This window comes from Narcine bancroftii, chromosome 6 (assembly GCF_036971445.1).
Source record: "Narcine bancroftii isolate sNarBan1 chromosome 6, sNarBan1.hap1, whole genome shotgun sequence".
Taxonomy (NCBI): Eukaryota; Metazoa; Chordata; class Chondrichthyes; order Torpediniformes; family Narcinidae; genus Narcine; species Narcine bancroftii.
In genome coordinates this window covers 81,862,688-81,883,744 of record NC_091474.1, presented here as the reverse complement: position 1 = coordinate 81,883,744, position 21,057 = coordinate 81,862,688, and the positions used below count along the sequence as shown (strand labels likewise).

The 21,057-nt window shown below is 47.4% G+C and overlaps 2 protein-coding genes and 1 long non-coding RNA gene across 4 annotated transcripts in view; all 3 read right to left on the bottom strand.

The window, feature by feature from the left end:
- spock2 (SPARC (osteonectin), cwcv and kazal like domains proteoglycan 2) overlaps nucleotides 1–5,580 on the bottom strand; it is a 91,970-nt gene extending 86,390 nt beyond the window's left edge. For both annotated transcript variants that reach the window (XM_069885540.1, XM_069885541.1), the window contains exon 1: nucleotides 5,307–5,580. In XM_069885540.1, coding sequence (XP_069741641.1) covers nucleotides 5,307–5,471 — 165 coding nt within the window. In that variant the 5' untranslated portion in view covers nucleotides 5,472–5,580. The remainder of the gene's footprint in view (nucleotides 1–5,306) is intronic.
- The window catches only part of dnajb12a (DnaJ heat shock protein family (Hsp40) member B12a), a 352,456-nt gene that overhangs the window by 266,116 nt on the left and 65,283 nt on the right, over nucleotides 1–21,057 (bottom strand). The window lies entirely within an intron of this gene.
- On the bottom strand, nucleotides 13,579–17,498 carry LOC138736281 (uncharacterized). Its single transcript, XR_011340193.1, has 2 exons — nucleotides 17,410–17,498; nucleotides 13,579–17,042 (listed from the first exon to the last, which is right to left on the bottom strand). It is a non-coding gene; the product is annotated as an uncharacterized lncRNA (long non-coding RNA).

Here is a 21,057-nt window from a genome sequence, read left to right as displayed (position 1 = left end):
CAACTGCACAGCAATCATGAGCCACTGTTGAGACATCTTAAACCATTTTAATTAACTGGTGTATAAACAGGTCTTGGACTATACTGCTGTAGGCGTTTTTGCAAAATGTTCCATCCAGAGCATTTAATTAAAAATCTATCATTGTTTTAGCTTCAGCTGTGTTGTGATGCTACATCTTTAATACAAGGGCAGGATCACAAGGACACAAGAAAGAGGAGCAGGAATAGGCCATTCAACCCATCAGGTCTGTTCCATCATTTATTAAATTCATGGCTCGTCAAGCTGTGGAGAACTCCACTGAATCTCTGAGCTGTTCATTTGTTGCTCTAGATTTCAGGATCTGCGAGACGATTTGGCCCATTAAATATTTCCCTTCAATGGTCCTTACAAAACCAGTGCACACCTCCCTATTCCAAACCGAGATCTGAATAACCAATCTAAACCTCGTGAATCACCATTTAAAATTGGTAAATTGCCCGAGAATATACAACCATTCAATTTGTTCCACATCTCTAATAATTTCTAATCTTTAATTTCCTTTGAAATGTTGGCATAAGAGAGTTCTCATTGTCACATGGGATACCTAGCACTCAGTAGTCCATATCACATTATTCCATTGTGACTAGTGCGTCTGTGTACATGTCTGTTGAGATACTCCACCCCCCGCTCCAACCTGTCAGCCTATGTGTCAAAAACTTACTTAACTCAATCTTACCAAATAAGTCATTTTGCATTTGATTAAAAAAACACAGACACGAGAACAGAGTCCGTTAACCAACTCAATTGCCTGCTTTGTGCAGTGGGCAATGGACTGACGCACATTATGCCTAGACTGTATGGGACACCTGATTGCCAGATTCCTGAAAGTGCACAGTCTTGATGAAGTCCTCCTCCAGATTTCTTTGCTGCTCACTGTGTGCTCTCTCTCTCTCTCTCTCTCTGTGGCTATCTCTCTCAGTCTGTATCTCTCTGCACCTCTTCCTCTCTGTGCCCCTCTCCGTCACGATATAATTGCTCTTTCTCTGTATCTCTATTTCTCGTTCTCTGTATACCTCTCTCTCCCTCTCTCGGTATCTCTACCTCTGCTTCTCTCTCCCCCACACTTTATCTGTCTTTTTCTGCCTCTTGCTGCATCTCTCCCTCCTTGCATATCTCCTTCCCTCTCACCATCTCTCCCGCTTCCCCTCCATCAACATCTCCCTCCCCCCTCTCCCTTCCCCTCCATCACCATCTCTCTCCCCCTCCAACCCTCTCTCCCCTCCACCCCTCTCTCCCCCTCCACCCCTGTCTCCCCCTCCACCCCTGTCTCCCCCTCCACCCTCCACCCCTCTCTCCCCTTCCACCTCTCTCTCCATCCCTCTCCTCACTCTCCTTTGTCTCCCTTTCTCTCCCCCTCTCTCCCTCTGTCTCTCCCCCTCTCTCCCTCTGTCTCTCCCCCTCTCTCCCTCTGTCTCTCCCCCTCTCTCCCTCTGTCTCTCCCCCTCTCTCCCTCTGTCTCTCCCCCTCTCTCCCTCTGTCTCTCCCCCTCTCTCCCTCTGTCTCTCCCCCTCTCTCCCTCTGTCTCTCCCCCTCTCTCCCTCTGTCTCTCCCCCTCTCTCCCTCTGTCTCTCCCCCTCTCTCCCTCTGTCTCTCCCCCTCTCTCCCTCTGTCTCTCCCCCTCTCTCCCTCTGTCTCTCCCCCTCTCTCCCTCTGTCTCTCCCCCTCTCTCCCTCTGTCTCTCCCCCTCTCTCCCTCTGTCTCTCCCCCTCTCTCCCTCTGTCTCTCCCCCTCTCTCCCTCTGTCTCTCCCCCTCTCTCCCTCTGTCTCTCCCCCTCTCTCCCTCTGTCTCTCCCCCTCTCTCCCTCTGTCTCTCCCCCTCTCTCCCTCTGTCTCTCCCCCTCTCTCCCTCTGTCTCTCCCCCACTCTCCCTCTGTCTCTCCCCCACTCTCCCTCTGTCTCTCCCCCACTCTCCCTCTGTCTCTCCCCCACTCTCCCTCTGTCTCTCCCCCTCTCTCCCTCTGTCTCTCCCCCTCTCTCCCTCTGTCTCTCTCTCCCTCTCTCTCTCCCTCCCTCTCTCTCTCCCTCTCTCTCTCCCTCTGTCTCTCTCTCTCTCCCTCTGTCTCTCTCTCTCTCCCTCTGTCTCTCCCCCACTCTCCCTCTGTCTCTCCCCCACTCTCCCTCTGTCTCTCCCCCTCTCTCCCTCTGTCTCTCCCCCTCTCTCCCTCTGTCTCTCTCTCCCTCTCTCTCTCCCTCCCTCTCTCTCTCCCTCTGTCTCTCTCTCTCTCCCTCTGTCTCTCTCTCTCTCCCTCCGTCTCTCTCTCTCTCCCTCCGTCTCTCCCCCTCTCTCCCTCCGTCTCTCCCCCTCTCTCCCTCCGTCTCTCCCCCTCTCTCCCTCCGTCGCTCCCCCTCTCTCCCTCCGTCGCTCCCCCTCTCTCCCTCCGTCGCTCCCCCTCTCTCCCTCCGTCGCTCCCCCTCTCTCCCTCCGTCGCTCCCCCTCTCTCCCTCCGTCTCTCCCCCTCCCTCCCTCCGTCGCTCCCCCTCCCTCCCTCCGTCGCTCCCCCTCCCTCCCTCCGTCGCTCCCCCTCCCTCCCTCCGTCGCTCCCCCTCCCTCCCTCCGTCGCTCCCCCTCCCTCCCTCCGTCGCTCCCCCTCCCTCCCTCCGTCGCTCCCCCTCCCTCCCTCCGTCGCTCTCCCTCCCTCCGTCGCTCTCCCTCCCTCCGTCGCTCTCCCTCCCTCCGTCTCTCTCTCTCTCTCCCTCCGTCTCTCTCTCTCTCCCTCCGTCTCTCTCTCTCCCCCTCCGTCTCTCTCTCTCCCTCCCTCCGTCTCTCTCTCTCCCTCCCTCCGTCTCTCTCTCTCCCTCCCTCCGTCTCTCTCTCCCTCCCTCCGTCTCTCTCTCCCTCCGTCTCTCTCTCCCTCCGTCTCTCTCTCCCTCCGTCTCTCTCTCCCTCCGTCTCTCTCTCCCTCCGTCTCTCTCTCCCTCCGTCTCTCTCTCCCTCCGTCTCTCTCTCCCTCCGTCTCTCTCTCCCTCCGTCTCTCTCTCCCTCCGTCTCTCTCTCCCTCCGTCTCTCTCTCCCTCCGTCTCTCTCTCCCTCCGTCTCTCTCTCCCTCCGTCTCTCTCTCCCTCCGTCTCTCTCTCCCTCCGTCTCTCTCTCCCTCCGTCTCTCTCTCCCTCCGTCTCTCTCTCCCTCCGTCTCTCTCTCCCTCCGTCTCTCTCTCCCTCCGTCTCTCTCTCCCTCCGTCTCTCTCTCCCTCCGTCTCTCTCTCCCTCCGTCTCTCTCTCCCTCCGTCTCTCTCTCCCTCCGTCTCTCTCTCCCTCCGTCTCTCTCTCCCTCCGTCTCTCTCTCCCTCCGTCTCTCTCTCCCTCCGTCTCTCTCTCCCTCCGTCTCTCTCTCCCTCCGTCTCTCTCTCCCTCCGTCTCTCTCTCCCTCCGTCTCTCTCTCCCTCCGTCTCTCTCTCCCTCCGTCTCTCTCTCCCTCCGTCTCTCTCTCCCTCCGTCTCTCTCTCCCTCCGTCTCTCTCTCCCTCCGTCTCTCTCTCCCTCCGTCTCTCTCTCCCTCCGTCTCTCCCTCCCTCCGTCTCTCCCTCCCTCCGTCTCTCCCTCCCTCCGTCTCTCCCTCCCTCCGTCTCTCCCTCCCTCCGTCTCTCCCTCCCTCCGTCTCTCTCTCCCTCCGTCTCTCTCTCTCCCTCCGTCTCTCTCCCTCCGTCTCTCTCTCTCCCTCCGTCTCTCTCTCTCCCTCCGTCTCTCTCTCTCCCTCCGTCTCTCTCTCTCCCTCCGTCTCTCTCTCTCCCTCCGTCTCTCTCTCTCCCCCTCCGTCTCTCTCTCTCCCCCTCCGTCTCTCTCTCTCCCCCTCCGTCTCTCTCTCTCCCTCCGTCTCTCTCTCTCCCTCCGTCTCTCTCTCTCCCCCTCCGTCTCTCTCTCTCCCCCTCCGTCTCTCTCTCTCCCCCTCCGTCTCTCTCTCTCCCCCTCCCTCCGTCTCTCTCTCTCTCCCTCTGTCTCTCTCTCTCTCCCTCTGTCTCTCTCTCCCTCTGTCTCTCTCTCTCCCTCTGTCTCTCTCTCTCCCTCTGTCTCTCTCTCTCCCTCTGTCTCTCTCTCTCCCTCTGTCTCTCTCTCTCCCTCTGTCTCTCTCTCTCCCTCTGTCTCTCTCTCTCCCTCTGTCTCTCTCTCTCCCTCTGTCTCTCTCTCTCCCTCTGTCTCTCTCTCCCTCTGTCTCTCTCTCTCACTCTGTCTCTCTCTCTCCTCTGTCTCTCTCTCTCCCTCTGTCTCTCTCTCTCCCTCTGTCTCTCTCTCCCTCTGTCTCTCTCTCTCCCTCTGTCTCTCTCTCTCCCTCTGTCTCTCTCTCTCCCTCTGTCTCTCTCTCTCCCTCTGTCTCTCTCTCCCTCTGTCTCTCTCTCTCCCTCTCTCTCTCTCTCTCCCTCTCTCTCTCCCTCTCCCTCTCTCTCTCCCTCTGTCTCTCTCTCTCTCCCTCTGTCTCTCTCTCTCTCCCTCTGTCTCTCTCTCTCCCTCTGTCTCTCTCTCTCTCCCTCTGTCTCTCTCTCTCTCCCTCTGTCTCTCTCTCTCTCCCTCTGTCTCTCTCTCTCTCCCTCTGTCTCTCTCTCCCTCTGTCTCTCTCTCTTTCCCTCTGTCTCTCTCTTTCCCTCTGTCTCTCTCTTTCCCTCTGTCTCTCTCTTTCCCTCTGTCTCTCTCTCTCTCTCCCCTTCCCTCTCTCCCCTTCCCTCTCTCTCCCCCTCCCTCTCTCTCCCCCTTTCCCTCTCTCTCCCCTTTCCCTCTCTCTCCCCTTTCCCTCTCTCTCCCCTTTCCCTCTCTCTCTCCCCCTTTCCCTCTCTCTCTCCCCCTTTCCCTCTCTCTCTCTCCCCCTTTCCCTCTCTCCCCCTCTCTCTCCCTGCTCTTCATTCTCGAGAACCCCAAAAGAACATATTTTGTGCCGAAATATCTTAACAGTTCACCAAGGGAATAAACATCAGCATATAAATATGCAAAACATATAACAAATGCAGCATGTGTAATATATCGAGATGTATACACATACATATTTTAATTGCCAACCTGACAAAATCGATTATTAACGTCTCTATCCAGGGCACTGACCCCCAACCCCATCAGAACCCCTGGATAAACTGTGGTGCATTGGGCGATATCCTCATTGTAAGTGCAGGTGAATCAGGGCGCACACACAAAAAAAACGGGTCCATTTCCACGAGATTTGTAACAACCCCACTCCCTCCCCATTAGACCCAACCCCAACAACTCCCATCACGTCATGTCCCCCCACTCTGCGGTATTTTACAATTGGAGCAATTCGCCTTCCCGTCGGTGTGTGCTGAAACTCACGTCTCTGAATCGGTTCCAGTTTCGGATCTGCTGGCTGTACGGGGAGACACTGGACAGCCATTGCTCGTCCTCCAAAAGATTCCCGTTCTTCCCCCCTTTCTCCGGACTCTCCTTGCCCGCCACGGCCAGGAGCAGCAACGGCAGCAAGTTCAGTGCCTGCAACATTCTCCGAGGCCGCACTGATGCGAGTTATTCCGCAGGTTGGCTGCTGTGAAATGCGAGCTGATTATATTTTCTAGCACACTCCCCACCCCCTCTGTTTAATCTGAGCCGGTGTGAGTCTGCGCCACAAGCCCATCAGTCCACCGTGAGCCCACTTCACACACAAACACACACAGCAACGGGAGATCAACCCAGAAATAAGATACACACTTACACTTATTTATCCCAGGGGCATCCTTGCACAGGACAGTGCACAATGACACAACCAGACCCCCATCAAAACGCACACTGTGCAGTGACACAAATTGAGAGCTGCTGGCCACCCAGACAGAGGTGCATACAAGGAATGCTTAAAGAAATCTCTTGGTGCCTGCCCATTGACCACCGCCTGCGGGCTGATCTCGCCTCCAACCGTGCATCTTGGCGCCTCACAGTTCGGCGGGCAGCAACCTCCTTGAAGAAGACCGCAGAGCCCACCTCACTGACAAAAGACAAAGGTGGAAAAACCCAACACCCAACCCAACCCACCAATTTTCCCTTGCAACCACTGCAACCGTGCCTGCCTGTCCCGCAACGGACTTGTCAGTCACCAACGAGCCTGCAGCAGACGTGGACATACCCCTCCATAAATCTTCGTCCGCGAAGCCAGCCAAAGAAAAGAAAATTATGAAACCGCATGTCAAATACACCTTTAGATACAAGAACATTCACCTATGTGTTTATACACTTCAGTTAGGCTTATTATAAAACTAGACACTCCATACTCATTAATACCTGCATGTACATGTGTGGGCACCTTATTTGCTGTCGTCGGAGAGGGTTCAGAGAATTTCCAGAATGATACCAGGAATCATATGAAGAACACTTGTCAGCTCTTGGATTGTGCTGGTTGGATGAGGGGGAACCTCAAAGAGGCATTTTGATCACTGAAAGGCCTGGACAGAATTGATGTGGCAAGGATGTTTCCTGGGGTAGGGGAGTCAAGGAGAGGAAGGCACAACTTCAGGATAAAAGAGTGTCAGTTTAAAACAGAGGTGCAGAAAACTTTTTTCAGTCAGAGGGTCGCGAGTCTGTGGGACTTGTTGCCACAGGTGGCCATGGAAGCAAGATCATTGGTGTATTTAAGGCAGAGATTGACAGGTGTTTCATGAGTTAGAGGATCAAGGGTTACAGGGAGAAAACCGGGTAGTGGGGCTGAGTGGGAGGATGGATCAGATCATGATTAGAATGGGGGAGCAGATTCGATGGGCCTACTTCTGCTCCTATATCTTGTGATGTACACTCAATCACATACACTCAGATACACTCATACATGCATTTATATAACTCGTGTGTGTATGTCTCTTAAAAAAAAACATAGACTTAGTCTTGTATATTAGCATACTTTTTTACACACACACACATCCCAGCATGAATCAGGGCCCATACCATTATACTCCAGTATGTAACTCAGCTCCAGTATGAGTCAGCACTTGGCAATGACTTCAGCATCAGAATCATTCATCTGTACAGCAGCAGGACCCAATGCCCAAGAAACTTGCCACAGCATGAATCAGCATCCATCTAGCTCTACCTCAGGACAAGCTAGCATCTATGCCATTATACACCAGCATGAGTCAGCAGGCTATACATTCCAGTAAGGACTCAGCACCTCCAACCAACCCAGAGGAAAAAATACTGAGGTGCAAATTTAAGGTCCTGAACTTGAAGAATATCAATGCAACATGAAAAACATTGTTCATATATTGTAAATGGAAATGCTACTTTTTATTTGGAAGTTTTAGTGGTGATCCTGTCGGATGAGTAAATAGTTCTTAGAATATTTGTGTAGTCTTTTCAGAATCAGAACTTATTGTCAATAACATGTCACAAAATTTGTTATTTTGCAGTGAAAACATTGGTATGAACCGCCATACCAAGTAATTAAAATAGTGCAAAAAATGTGTGTCTGTGTCTGTCATTCATTGATCATTCAGAAATCTCATGGCAGCGGGGAAGAAGCTGTCCTGCCGCTGAGGGCTCGTCTTTAGGCTCCTGCACCATTTTCCTGATAGTAGCAGAGTGAAGAGGGCACGGCATGGGTGGTGGGGGTCTTTGAGGGTAGAGGCTGCTTTCTTAACACACCGCCTCTTGTAGATGTTCTCAATGGGGTGAAGTCTGGTGCCTGTGATGTCACAGGCTGAGTTAACAACCCTCTGGCAATTTTTTTCTTACCCTCTGTGCTATACAGTGATGAAGACTCAGAAAGTTCCATTGATGGACTGAGTAAACACAACTGGACATGGGAGCATGAATCGGCGAAACACCATTTGGCCAATCATGCCCATTCTTTTCACAATCCATTCACCAATCATTTGTTTCTCCTGCACTGACATGTCCACCCATGGCCTCGCACTGCCAACTAAGGTCACCCGTAAATTAGAGGTGCAATATTTAACTTTCCATCTCGGCACTCTCCAGCCAGATGGCATTAACATCTGTTTCTACCAGCCCACTCCCCATACTTCCTCTCTCTTCTCCACCCCTCTGTCTTCTTTCCTCCAGCTCTCCACCCCTTCCCTCTCCATTCACAGAGCCATTCCCCCTCCCCGTTTGCTGATGTGCCCTCCCTCCCTTATCCACCTATTATCTCTTGCCTGTGGGACTGTGCTCCTCCCCCCCACCATTCTGTTTGGGCACCTACCTACATTTTGCTCATACCTTGATGAAGGGCTCTATTTTACTATTTGACCTGCTGAGTTTCTCCAGGGTTGTTTTTACTTCAATCACGGTGTCTGCAGACTTTTGTGTTTTGCTTCATTTGTTTCTCAACATGAAACACATGGAAGGTAGCTCATTGAAACTCTGTTCCCTGTGTCACAACTCAACCTTCTCATTCTTGTCCTTGCTGACCTGCACTGACTCCTGGAGCTCAATTTAAAATTGCTCAGCATTTTCCAAATCCCTGCACGCCTTTGTCGTGCGTTATCGCCTGCCAAATCACCCTTGATGTCTCTGTTCTCCTCCAACTCAGCCATCTGCGGCAATCCAAATTTTAATCATTTCATCTTAAAAAATTGCATAAACTGCCTGAGGTCTAAACTCTAGGTTTCTCTTTCCACACTTCATCCACTCTACCCCTCTCTCCTCCTGGAATTCGCTCCATAATTACCATCTTTATCAAGCCATGTGGTCTAACACCACTTGTGGCCTGGTATTATAGTTTGTTTGAAAAATCATTCTTTGATACACCTGAGGATGTTTTTACAATAAATACAAGTTGTTAAATGATCGTTTCAAAGAATAGTTCATCTACTATCTAAATGTGGCACAGACATCTTCGAACAGCACAGTCAGCAGGTATTTGGTACTTATCGATTCATAATCTGGATGGTTGGAATAAGACCTTTTATCTGACGTCACCTTCTCGTCAGTTATTACTAAGTTGAAGAGGTACTTTTTGGTGAATGGGGCACCCTACACTCTGCTATCGAACCATGGCACACAGTTTACCAATGAGAAATTCAGATGCTTTGCAGCAACATGGGATTTCAACCACATCACTAGCAGCCCAGAGTACCCACAGTCAAATGGGTTGGCTGAAAGAGCCATGAGGGGTGCGAAACAACTCATGGAGAAGTCTTACAGGGAGAAGACAGATGTGTTCCTCAACCTGCTGAACCTAAGGAACATCCCTCACGACACCACATTGGGCTCTCCAGCATAAAGACACGGATGACCCTGCTGGTGACATGAAGGCTCCTGGAGCCCCAGCTAAAGGACCCACAAGAAATCACGTTCCAACTGCTGAACAGGAGGCTAACGTAGAAAAGGTGCTATGACAGAAACAACCAATCGCTCTAGCCATTAGCAGAAGGGCAAGTCATAAGGATGCAGACTCCACAAGGTTACAACCACATGGGCATGGTCGACACATCCTACCCCCATCCCAATCCATTCTTGATGAGACTATAGATACCAGGATCTGGAATGTGAACACGGGGTAGGCAGAATTCCCTCAGGAACAACCCATAAAAGAAATGGCCACATCCCTGAGACCATGCATGGCACATCCACTTAGGCTGAAGCACCCCAAGTGTCCACTTCCACTAGTGGCTACTATGTAACAAGCGCTGGGTGTATTTGTAAGCCCAACCCAAAATAGCAGGACCAAACTGGATTGGCTGTTCATTGCTGAACTGTGATTATTGTGATGTACAGCACCAACATGGATTGTGGTGCGTGGAGGGTTGCTCAAGAAAGGGGATGTAAACAGCTGCTCCCATCAGCAGCTCTGCACCTGCTGCTATGGTGTTGCAGCCATGGTACTCGCCACAGCGCTACTGCGCATGCATGAGTTCCCGCAAGGCGCGGCAGTTAAAAACGGAGCTTGCCTGATACCAGATGCCATGACAAGAAGCTTGTCATAGTGTTTGACAGTAAAGCATTGACTAAGGTTATCACTTGTGTTGTCTACTTATTCAGTGCAATAACAAACAAATACTCTTATCGCTGGCTGACAAAATATATCTGATTCAGATTTCAGATTTACTGTCAGAGTACATACATAACATCACATATATCCCTGAGATTCTTTTTCCTGCAGGTGAGGCAGAATTACTATTTATTGGTAGTCCAAAAAAAAAGACTGTACTCAACATACACATGTAAACAAATAAAGAATTATAAAAATATAACAAATGTAAACAAACTGTGTAATACAGAGAAGATTTTTAAAAATCAATAAAGTGCACAAGTAAGAGTCCTTAAATGAGCCCTGATTGAGTTTGTCGGTGAGGAGTCTGATGGTGGAGGGGAAGCAGCTGTTCCTGAACCTGGTGGTGCGAGTCTTGTGGCACCTAGACCTCTTTCCTGATGGCAGCAGCGAGAATAGAGCATGAGCTGGGTGGCGTGGAGCCTTAAATGATTGCTGCTGCTCTCCGATGGCAATGTTCTCTCTTTATCTTTTCCCTTTTTCAAATGGTGGCCCTCTGCCTGTCTCTCTATCTCGCCCACTGTTTGACCCCCTAGCCTCTCCCCAGCTTCTTCCCCACCTTCCTTTTGCTCCTCTTTCAATCGACTTGATATCACCCCTTCCCACTTTAGTCTCGATAAAGGGCCCAACCCGAAACACTGACTGACCATTTCTCTCCACGGACACTGCCTGCTGAGACCCTCCATCTTCTCGCTGTTCGCTCAGGATCCCAACACCTGGAATTTTAATTTTTCTCTAGTAAACTCTCTATTTTCCTCAACACAGTTTCTCAATGGATTTTGTTTTAAATTTCATTGTAGTGGAGTTCCACAATTAACTAGGTTTCCTGGTGATTTGCTTCATGTTTGGAAAAAAGTATTCTTACTTTGTACTACCGAAATTCTGTGGCTGCATTGTCAACTTCCTTGCCTTTATATAATATTAACTGTTCATTGATATAAAGATTGTCCATAAGTCTTGCTTGTGCATCGATCATAAGGCCCGAGGCTTTCATCCAAACCTATTCCTTGTGGAATCGGTGTAGCTATCCTTCTTTGAAATCTTTAAAATGAAAAACTGTGCACACTATTAACTCGGGACTTTCTTCGGGGAAGGCTCGGCATCAAAAATCTGGTGGCTGTCAAGGGGAGTTGGCCTTCTGCACGGTGCAATGATTTGAAGATCCATAAAGCTCATGCATTTCCAAAAAAAAGCAAGTTAGTTTCCTGCTTCTGATTTGTGGCTGCAGCTGAAATGGTATATTATTGGGCTTGGAGCTTAGAGAGACCAGGGCTCAGTTGCACTGCATTTCAGTCAAATAACTTGCTGACTTAGTGTTCAGAATCAAAATTTATTGTCACGAACATGTCACTAAATTCCTTTTTTTTACGTGGCAGCATTGTAGTGCAAATATTGCGATAAATTACATTTTAAAATAAGTAAATTAGTGCCAAAATAAGAGGTGAGGTAGTGTCTGTGGTTCATTGTCCACTCAGAAATCTGATGGTGGACGGGAAGAAGCTGTCCTTCTGCCACTGGATGTCTATCTTCAGCTCCTGTACCTCCTTCTGGTGGTAGCAGAGTGAAGAGGGTATGCCCGAGGTGGTGGAGATCCTTGAGGTTAGAGGCTGCTTTCTTAAGACATTGCCTCTTCTCGATGTCCTCGATGATGCCCGTGATGGAGTCTTTTCTGTCCTGAGCATCGGCGTCTCCATACCAGACAGTGATGCAACCAGTCAGAATGCTCTCCATGGTGCACCTGTGGAAATTTGCTTACCAAATTTCCTCAAACTTTTCATGAAGCATAGCTGCTGGTGGGCCTTCTTCATGATTGCATCAACATGGAGGCCTCAGGACAGATCATCAGAGATGTAGACACCCAAAAACTTGAATTACCCTTTTCCACTGCTGACCCCTCAATGAGGTCTGGTTTGTGCTCTCCTAAAGTCCACAATCCACTGCTCAGTTTTGCTAACGTTGAGTGCAAGGTTGTTGTTGTGACTCCACTCAAGGGCAGCATGGTTAGTATAGTGGTTAGTCCAACGCTGTTACAGTGCCAGCAATTGGGATCGGGGTTTGAATCCAGCACTGTCTGTAAGGAGTTTCTACAGTTTCCCTTTCTCCGACCTATGGATAGATGCTAAAATTCTCAAAGATACACTACACTTAAAATCACCAATGGCTGAAGAGGGGGCACAAAATCAGTGAACCGGTGCGGACTTGAAAGGCCAACATGGCCTGTTTCCGCTCCGTAAATGGTTATATGGGTGCTCCAGTTTCTTCCTACTGTTTGTATATCAATTGGGTGTAACTGGAAAGCACAGGCTTATGGGCTGAAAGGACCTGCTACCATGCTGTCTGCCTACATTAAATTAAATTAAAATGAGCTGATCTAAAACTCCTTCCTGTGGACTTCCTCATTGCCGAGTGTGATTCTGCCGACAACTGTGGTGTCATCGGGAAACTTGTAGACTGCATTTAAATTGTGCCTGGCCACACAGTCCTGGGAGTAGAACGAGTGTGTCTCAAAGCAAGACTTTGATAAGATGCAGATGTCTGTGTCATGCAGGTTGTGGTGGAGCCACTGCTAATACTGTTTGTGTGTTTATGGCTGGCCCGCCCCTTGCTGATTGTACCTGTGGCTCCTCCCCCTTGATTCCCCTAATAAAGGTGGCAACGCCATAACCCTTCCCCCAGAACAAGTTCGGGTCTCAGGTCAGTAACATAAGATGTGCCATCAGTTTACAGTAATAAAAGCCTGTCAGTCAGGTAACTTCTAGTCTTTGGAGTTATTGATAACGCATCAATTTTATTACTATAATAATTTTGGAATGGACAAGTTGCTGAGACCAGAGGGGCTGGAAATCGACCCGCGGTCGCTAGAAGCATCCGACAAGTTCGAACTCTGGCTGCGCTGCTTCAAAGTGTTTCTGCAGGCCTCCACAATCCAACGCAGACAAGCTGCACTTACGGATCAGGCACTGCGTTTATTTGATGGTCAGAGACTGCAAGACCTTCACCGAAGTAATGGACTGAAAGGCCGGTACCTGGCCCAGATGAATGAAGTCTACGCCAGGCACATCCTCGTCACAGGTAAGCAGCAACCCGGGGAGTCGATCAAGGATTGCCTTCGGTCCTGAGAGACCTTGGACGAGCCTGCAGCTGCAAGGCCGTATCAGCAGAGGAGCACATGAAGGAGCTGATCCGAGATGCCTGTGTAGCAGGCATCAGATCGGATTACATTCGCCAGCGACTGCTAGAACAGGGTGTGCTGAAGCTAAAGAAAGCCATCAAACTGGCTAAAACCCTGGAAGTACCCCTCTGTAATGTGGATTCTTTCTTGTCTGATAAAATGGCCATCATGTGGGGAATGCAGGCACTGCCATCTTTGGACATGGGATTGCAGGCTGCCCCACACCCTGACCTGACTGCTGTCACCACCGGCGGCAAGTACTACTTCTGCTCCCAGCAGGAGCACCCCAGGAAGCACTGCCCAGCGAAGGACATGCTCTGTTTCGGCTAATGACATTGACAAAGTCAAGGACATTATGTGAAGGTATGCAAATTTAATCCAAGGAGTGCCACATACAAACTATATTGCAGTGGTTTCACCACATAGATCTACACAAATGAGAGTTTTTAAGACAAGACAATGAGTTATAAAAAATCACAACAATTTATTTTCTTTCTTAGATATGTGAATGCTGCACCAATGAAGTGGAGTATTGTTATTGATGCTACCTTTTTGATGAGACATTACACTGAGGCTCCAATTCCCCTCAACGATCCCACCATGGCCAACAACTCAAAGAGCAGAGGAGTTCTCTTAGATGTGGTGGTCGTTATCAATCCCTCCATAAAGGACACCAGATAAAAGAATGATCTGGTCATTATTACTTGGGTGTTTAAGTGAGTTCCTGTCTGCAAACCGACTGCTGTGTTCTCTACACTAACAGAGACTGCACCTTGGAAGTGTTTAATTGGCTGTAAATCACTTTGGGCTGTCCTGAAATTGCAAAAGATACTGTATAAATACACTGCCGGCCATTAATTGAGTGAAGTGGTGTAGTGTTTATACCAATGATTCTCAACGTTTTTTCCCCACTCACATACCTCAAAACACCTAATATCCTGAATACGCCTGGGATTGTCTGATCTCGGAAGCTAAGCAGGGACAGGACTGGTCAGTACTGGTCAGTAGCGACTCTCCATCTGCCTTAAGGTAGACAAAAGTTATTAAAGAATTTCATGTATGCTACATTCTAAATGCAGTATTACGTGACAATAATGGAATAACCTTTACCTTAAGTAATCCACAGATGCCACAGGTGTTCTGTGGTTAGTAAGGGATTACTGAAGATGCTGTTATGAGTGGAAAGAAAAAGGTTGAGAACCACTGGTTTATATTAATAGATTGGTTTCATGCTGTGAGTTTACTTTGTAAGATATTGTACCAATTAAGAACATTGAGGCCACCTTAATGCAGAGAAACCTAGAGGTTGCTAAAAATTTGGATAGACCATTCATGATGGGTTCAAACATGGGTTAGATTTAACTTCCCATTCCATTTATTGCTGGTATCATTTAAATTCATAATCTTGGTTGCTTCCTTCCCTAATATGACCCTTAAACCTTGGATCTGCCTCCTCCACGTTCGACTCTTCTAAATCCACCTCACTGTTATCTCATTCTTCTGTGACGAGCCACAATATATCCAGCTTAAGGTGCGGCAGCAACACAGGGCCTTCCAAACTACCTACCTGGCTTGTCAGGCAGTTCCTGTCCCATGACCAGCAGAGTCCACAGTTCCCGCGTTCGCCTTGTCAGCCATCTCGGGAATAGAATAATGCACGCAAGTCAAGATTCCTTTACTGTTATGTACACCATAAGGCCCCCCCCACCCCCGGAGGTCACAGCACACGGTGGGGTGGGGGGGGGGGGGGCGGCGGAAACATGGATTGAAATCATAAAATATGTTATGATTTTTATGTAGTCAGTAGGAAAGAAGTATGGAAGAAACCAAGTGAACTTGACTACTTCACTGGGAAGGGGGCCTATAAACTTTGAGCAGAGACCACAGCCAAAAATAGGTGGTGAAGTTTAGTTTGCCCTGAAAAATCACAAAGGGAGTGCCACTAGTCCAGAGCTCCTATCACAAACAGATAGAGTACCAAAAGAGAGTCTCTTCAGAGACATCCACTGTCCGTGGATTCGATCACCTCCTCCGATACCACTGCCTCCTGCTGCATGTAACCTCCATAGCTGCACGGCATCCTATCCGTTCCAGAGTTGAACCCAAGCTTGATACATCCAAATCCTGCTCCTTGGCCCCTGGTTCCAATCCCCCGATGCGATTAAGAACTTCAGGAGCTCTGCTCACCATCGGCAACCTCACAAAAACCGGTCCTGATAGCTAGTTCTCTGAAGATGGTTGTGTGCAGCCTGTGACTCAGTGTGGGTCCTTTGGCTGCCGAGCCTTGCGCTGGTCCCCTGCTCTCCTAGTTTGTAAAGCCCCCTCCCAGGCTTCTCCTTCTCAGCAGTGGGGGGTTTCTCCCATCAGGTGCCCTGTGTTGGCCCACTGCTTCCCTGGAGCCCACGCTAGTTAAGCTACAGCCTGATCATGAGTACTGTACAATTTAACATGATATTGTCAAGAAAAATGGAGCCAACCTTTACCTGCCTAACTCATATACTGTATATGCTAGTGTACAGAATGATCCTTGAAACTTAAAATGTAGCCTCACAATCAGGGGTCATCTTGTAATGGTAGGTCTAAATTCCAAACCTTCACATAGAAGTCTCAACACCACTGCCATCTTCCCTCTCCCCCTCCAATTCCTATCCCCATCTCGTGGCTCCAACACAAGTATCCTGGTCAGCCCCTCGGTGCACCTTCCTCGTGCTGACACCCGGTTCACCTCCATGCAAGTGGCATTAAATAATTCAAGCACGCCTGTTCGGCAGAGCAAACCTGCGCGTGTCCAATGAAGTCGCAGCGCTCCGCTGCGGGTCCATCCAGTCAGTAAGACTGCCACGGTTCTGTACAGGCTTTAAATGACCTGTTGCAGAAGCCAACGGTGGTTTATTTTAAACTATGCTGATACAGGATGATTTGGTATTAAAATATTGTGACAGCATCACTCCACGTCATTGGTCAGTTCCAGACTTGGTGGGGTGGGGGTGGGGGAAATGGGTCGTCCAATGCAAAGGGTATGGCTCAAAACCTACATTTTAGGTGGGAAATCTGGGGGTTGTCCTGCACTGAGTCATTCTATAAACCAGCGCATATGGCACCTAGATTTGTTAGATGCATATATCTTTGCTTTTCAAAACCAATTTTTGTCCTTTACTTAAAGCATAAAGCACTTCGAAGCTTAAAAATGTCTTTATCATTTAAAATTTAAAAGTATGGCAAAAATCCCAAGACTGAGTAGAGTTTCTGATTGTTATACAAATTATTATCATGTTGTTGAACACACTGCCTCCTTGCCAATAAATGCAATGTGCTCTTGGCACTGAGTGACAGTTGAATCAGAATTTCTATAAACCTAAGCTGAAATTGATCAATTAGCAAATCTTTGCACGGCAGATCACTGAAGCATTAAGTCAAAAAATCCATGCTGCATCAAAACAACAGATAACACCCAACAGAAACATATACTTTGCACTAAGAGATTATAATTCTAATGTGCATTGCTTCTGGGAGAAATTTGGCAATAGAAATGAATGTATTTGGAGATTTATATAAGGAAGATAGTGCAGGAACAGAAGACATGGCTAGAAATATAATCCTAGGAATTTGAAACACAGAAAACATCCATTGGATCAATCATGTCCATGACGGCTAAATAATGGTATTGAAACTAATTCCAAGTTCAACCCCATTACCAAGTTCATTACCTGTAGTAATGACAGGTACAAAACATTATTAGAGTATTATGACAGTTCTGGACCCCACACAACAGGATGGATGTGGTGGCAATGGAGAAAGAGAACAGAAGAGATTCACTAGGATGTTCCCATACTAACTCCCTCAGCACCATTCGAAGCCTCAAACAACGCTTTGCTTGTGTATCCGTGGGAGTTATCTTCTGCAGCCGGTGCTCTCTTTGTGGCTGTCTCTGAAACAGAAGACCAGGAACAGACTTGGAGATCACTTGACCGAGAACCTTCGCTCTGCTCGCATCAATGACAGGGATCAACCACTTCAGTTCCGCGCCCCATTCCCGTGCTGACATGTCCGTCCATGGCCTCAGGTACTGTCCCACCAAGACCACCCGTAAATTGGAGGAGCAACACTTAATTTTCTAAATGGGTGGCATTAACATTGACTTCTCTATATTCTGTTAGCCCACTCCCCATTCTCCCTCCTTTGCCTTTCTCTTTGTCTTCTTACGTCCAGCCATCCACCCCCTTCCCTCTCCATTCACAGAGCCATCCCCCCTTCCCGTTTGCTGGTGTGCCCTCCATCCCTTCTCCACCTTTTACCTCCTGTCTGCGGGACTATCCTCCTCTCCTCTCCTCTCCCCTCTCTTTTGTTCAGGTGCCTGCTGACATTTTGTTATACCTTGATGAGGAGCTCATGTCCAAAACGATGGTTATGAATCTTTGACTCTGTGATATAAAGTTTGACCTGCTGAGTTTCTCCAGCATTGTGTTTTTGCTTCACCAGGATGTTGTCTGATATGAAGAGATGTAGCTATAAGGAGAAATTGGATAGGCTGCGTTTATTCTCTGGGGTGAACTCATTGAGGTTTAAAAAATTATGAGCGTGGATAACATAGTTGGAATAATTTTCTAAGGATATGGGAAGTCAAGAAGGTAGTGGCACAGTTTAAGAGGGGAGAAATCTGAGGGGTGCGTTTCTCACAGAGAGCATGAAAGAGTGTGGAACAAAGGAGGAGGTAGTGGTAGTCGTAGAGGACGTGCGATCAGGAAAGAGGTATTGGTGCCATAGGGAATTAAGGGATATGGGGGAACAGGGAGGTGGGTGAAGATGAGCCTATCATCAGATCAGCCAAGATCTCATTGAATGGTGGAACAAGCTCAATGGGCCGGACTCCAGCTCCTATTTCTTATGTCCCTTGGTTAAGATGTACTACCAGGTGCTACCTCTCCACCATCAAGCTCCTGGACACAAACTAAATCAGAGACATTTAATGATTCTTTGCCTGTCATTTATTACTGAATTTTTTTTTTCCATTTGTTTAGCTTTCTTTCTTTGTTTCCATTTCTCTCTTTTGTATACATATCTTTTTTTCTTGAGTACAGATTTTCACTACCGATAAGTAGAAATTCTGCCTGGTTCACAGGAAAAGGAATCTCAGGGTTGTATGTGATATCATGGATGTACTCTAACAATAAATTTGAACTTGAAGTGAAGGAAGATGCAATAGCAACCTTAAAAGAGACTTAGACAGCAAAAGTGAAGAGGAATTCCATCCTAATGTGGGAAAATGGGATTAGCGTGGATAATATGGATGAGGTGGGTCAAAAGGACCTGTTTCTCTGTTGGATGTTTCTACGAAGTGCTTTTTCTGATGCCTTTTAAATGTGATGAGGAGTTCTACTTCTATAAGCCTTTCAATATCCTACTGGACATTAGATAAAGAAATGCATCTCAAATCCCCTCTAACGTTTCAACTCATAACTTTAATTCTGTACTGCCTGGTTATCAATCTCTCTGCTCCACCTGGGTCCCCAAATCTGGCAATCTCTTGTGTAACCTCTACAGTTTCCATACGAGACAAGTTTGTAGTTTGAGAATAATATTTAATTGAGTTGAGAAAACAATCCATCATAAGTTAGAGAGAAACACTTTGTCAATGTCAGTAACAATGAGGCTGATTCAGGATGAGCAGATCCACTACCTTGTGCTGACTGCATGGAGTCAGCTTTTTTACAAAACTAAAGTTTCAATTAACTTTGCTTGTAAACACAAATGAAACTCGAACTTGAAAACAGGTTCCAAAGTTTGTTTGATCAAGACTCCTATGAAGTGTCTTGGGATTTTTTTTTAACAGCTTTAACAGTTTTCAAAATTTGCAGAGGGATCTGGACCAGCTGGAAAAATAATACAAAAAAAGGCAGATGGAATTTAATGCCGACAAGTGTGAAGTGTTGGATTTTGGAAGGACAAACCAAGAGAGGACATACACAGTAAATAGTAGGGCACTGAGGAATGCAGTAGAAGGATTTGGGAATATAGTTCCTTGAAAGTGGCATCACAGGTAGATAGGGTTATAAGGAGAGCTTTTGGCATATTGGCCTTCATAAATCAAAATATTGTGGAAAGGAGTTGGGATGTTATGGTAAAGTTGGTGAGGCCACATTTGGAGCATTGTGTTCAGTTTTGGTCACCTAACTACAGGAAGGACATAAATAAGGTTGAAAGAGTGCTGAGATTTTAGGATGTTGCTCGGACTTCAGGAACCGAGTTACAGGGGAAGGTTAAAAAAGGTTAGGACTTTTTTTCCATTGAGCGTAGATGAGGGGAGATTTTATGGACGTATTTAAAATTAAGGGGGATATAGACAGAATAAATGTGGGTAAGCTTTTTCCCTGAGAGTAGGGAAGATACAAACTGGAGGACATGGGATAAGAGTGAACAGGGAAAAGTTTAGGGGGAACTTCTTCACACAGTCTAGGTAGGAGACAAGAAGGGCTGAAGGGTCTATTTGAGATGTCAGTAAGTTTTGTGTGTGTCCACAGTATAAAAAAGCTAAGGAGAAAAGGCAGGTGAACGTCACAATTTATTTAAATCGAAATTAGGGTTGAGGGGCCGTACGGTTCTCTAATTTTCCAACAGGCGGTATACAGTTCAATGCCTCGCCTAAAGTGTGGCACTATAAGGACATAGGACTCCATTGGTAATGAGCACCTATGGTCGTCTTTCCTAAGCTAATGACACCACTGTAATTAAACTAAGGAGATGCATATTCTTTTTGTTAAATGCAACATGATTTGTGGCTGTCATCTTTTTGTGTGACGCAGACTAACTCCAACAACTCCAGGCTGAACGGTTTGATTTTTTTAAAAACCTCCTGCCAATATTCTCTTGCAGATTAAATAACTCAATAATTGATTCCAGTAAACTTCAACCTGAAAAGACTACTGGAGCTCCGAGAAAGAAGTTGGCTTTCCAATTACTTGTGGACGTGAAGACAGCTCTAGGCAACAATTGGCTCCATTGGACTCAAAAGAGATTTTCAGTCTACTTTATTATGCGCAAATAGTGAAATTTGTGCAGAATTAATTGATGTTGACACTGCAGTGGTAAGGAAGGCTGTCCTGCAAGATCGCTCTCCAGTGCATGAACTTTGGAGACAGACTGTGTCCTATATTCATAGAGGAAGTAGCCCAGATACACATTAATATAAATTCAATATCATGATCCTTATTTAGTTTTCTCATTGAATTAGCAGACTGGTGGTTAATTTGCCAGATCATATCACAGCAAATTCTAATCTAATGAACGAGTGAAATGGGCTTCAGCCAAAAAAGCTCAGTTATCGTAAAGATCCAATGATTTACTTCAGGAAAGGCACTCAGCATGTACCCTGGCTCAGCACAGACAAGGTGGTTGAGTTTTCACCTGGAATTAGAAAGGAGAGTGTATGAAAGGCAGGATAGATGCTGAGAGGCTGTTTAATTTTGTTGTCACTGCACATAGTCTCTGATTTAGTTTGTTGTCCAGGAGCTTGATGGTGGAGAGGTAGCACCTGGTGGTACTTCTTAACCAAAGGACATAAAAAATAGGAGCTGGAGTCCGGCCCATTGAGCTTGTTCCACCATTCAATGAGATCATGGCTGATCTGATGATAGGGCTGTCATCTCAGATTCAGGTAAGGAGTAATTTCTTTCCCCAGAGGACAGTCAACCTTTTGGAATTCTGCATCCTAGAAGGTTGGATGGATGTGTTGGGAATACGAAGATCAACCAGGAAAATAGAAGGAGGAGTCACGTGATGGAGTAGTGGCCGGACGGAGAACTCCAGCCCTCTCCAGAAAAGTCGGGAAAAACAAGAGAAAATACAAAGGCACAGAAATAAAAGTTAAAGAAAAGTGAGTATAAAGGTGGAAAGAAGATGGAGACAAAAGAAGAAAAATCAAAATCAACGGTAAGAAGAGAGGAAGA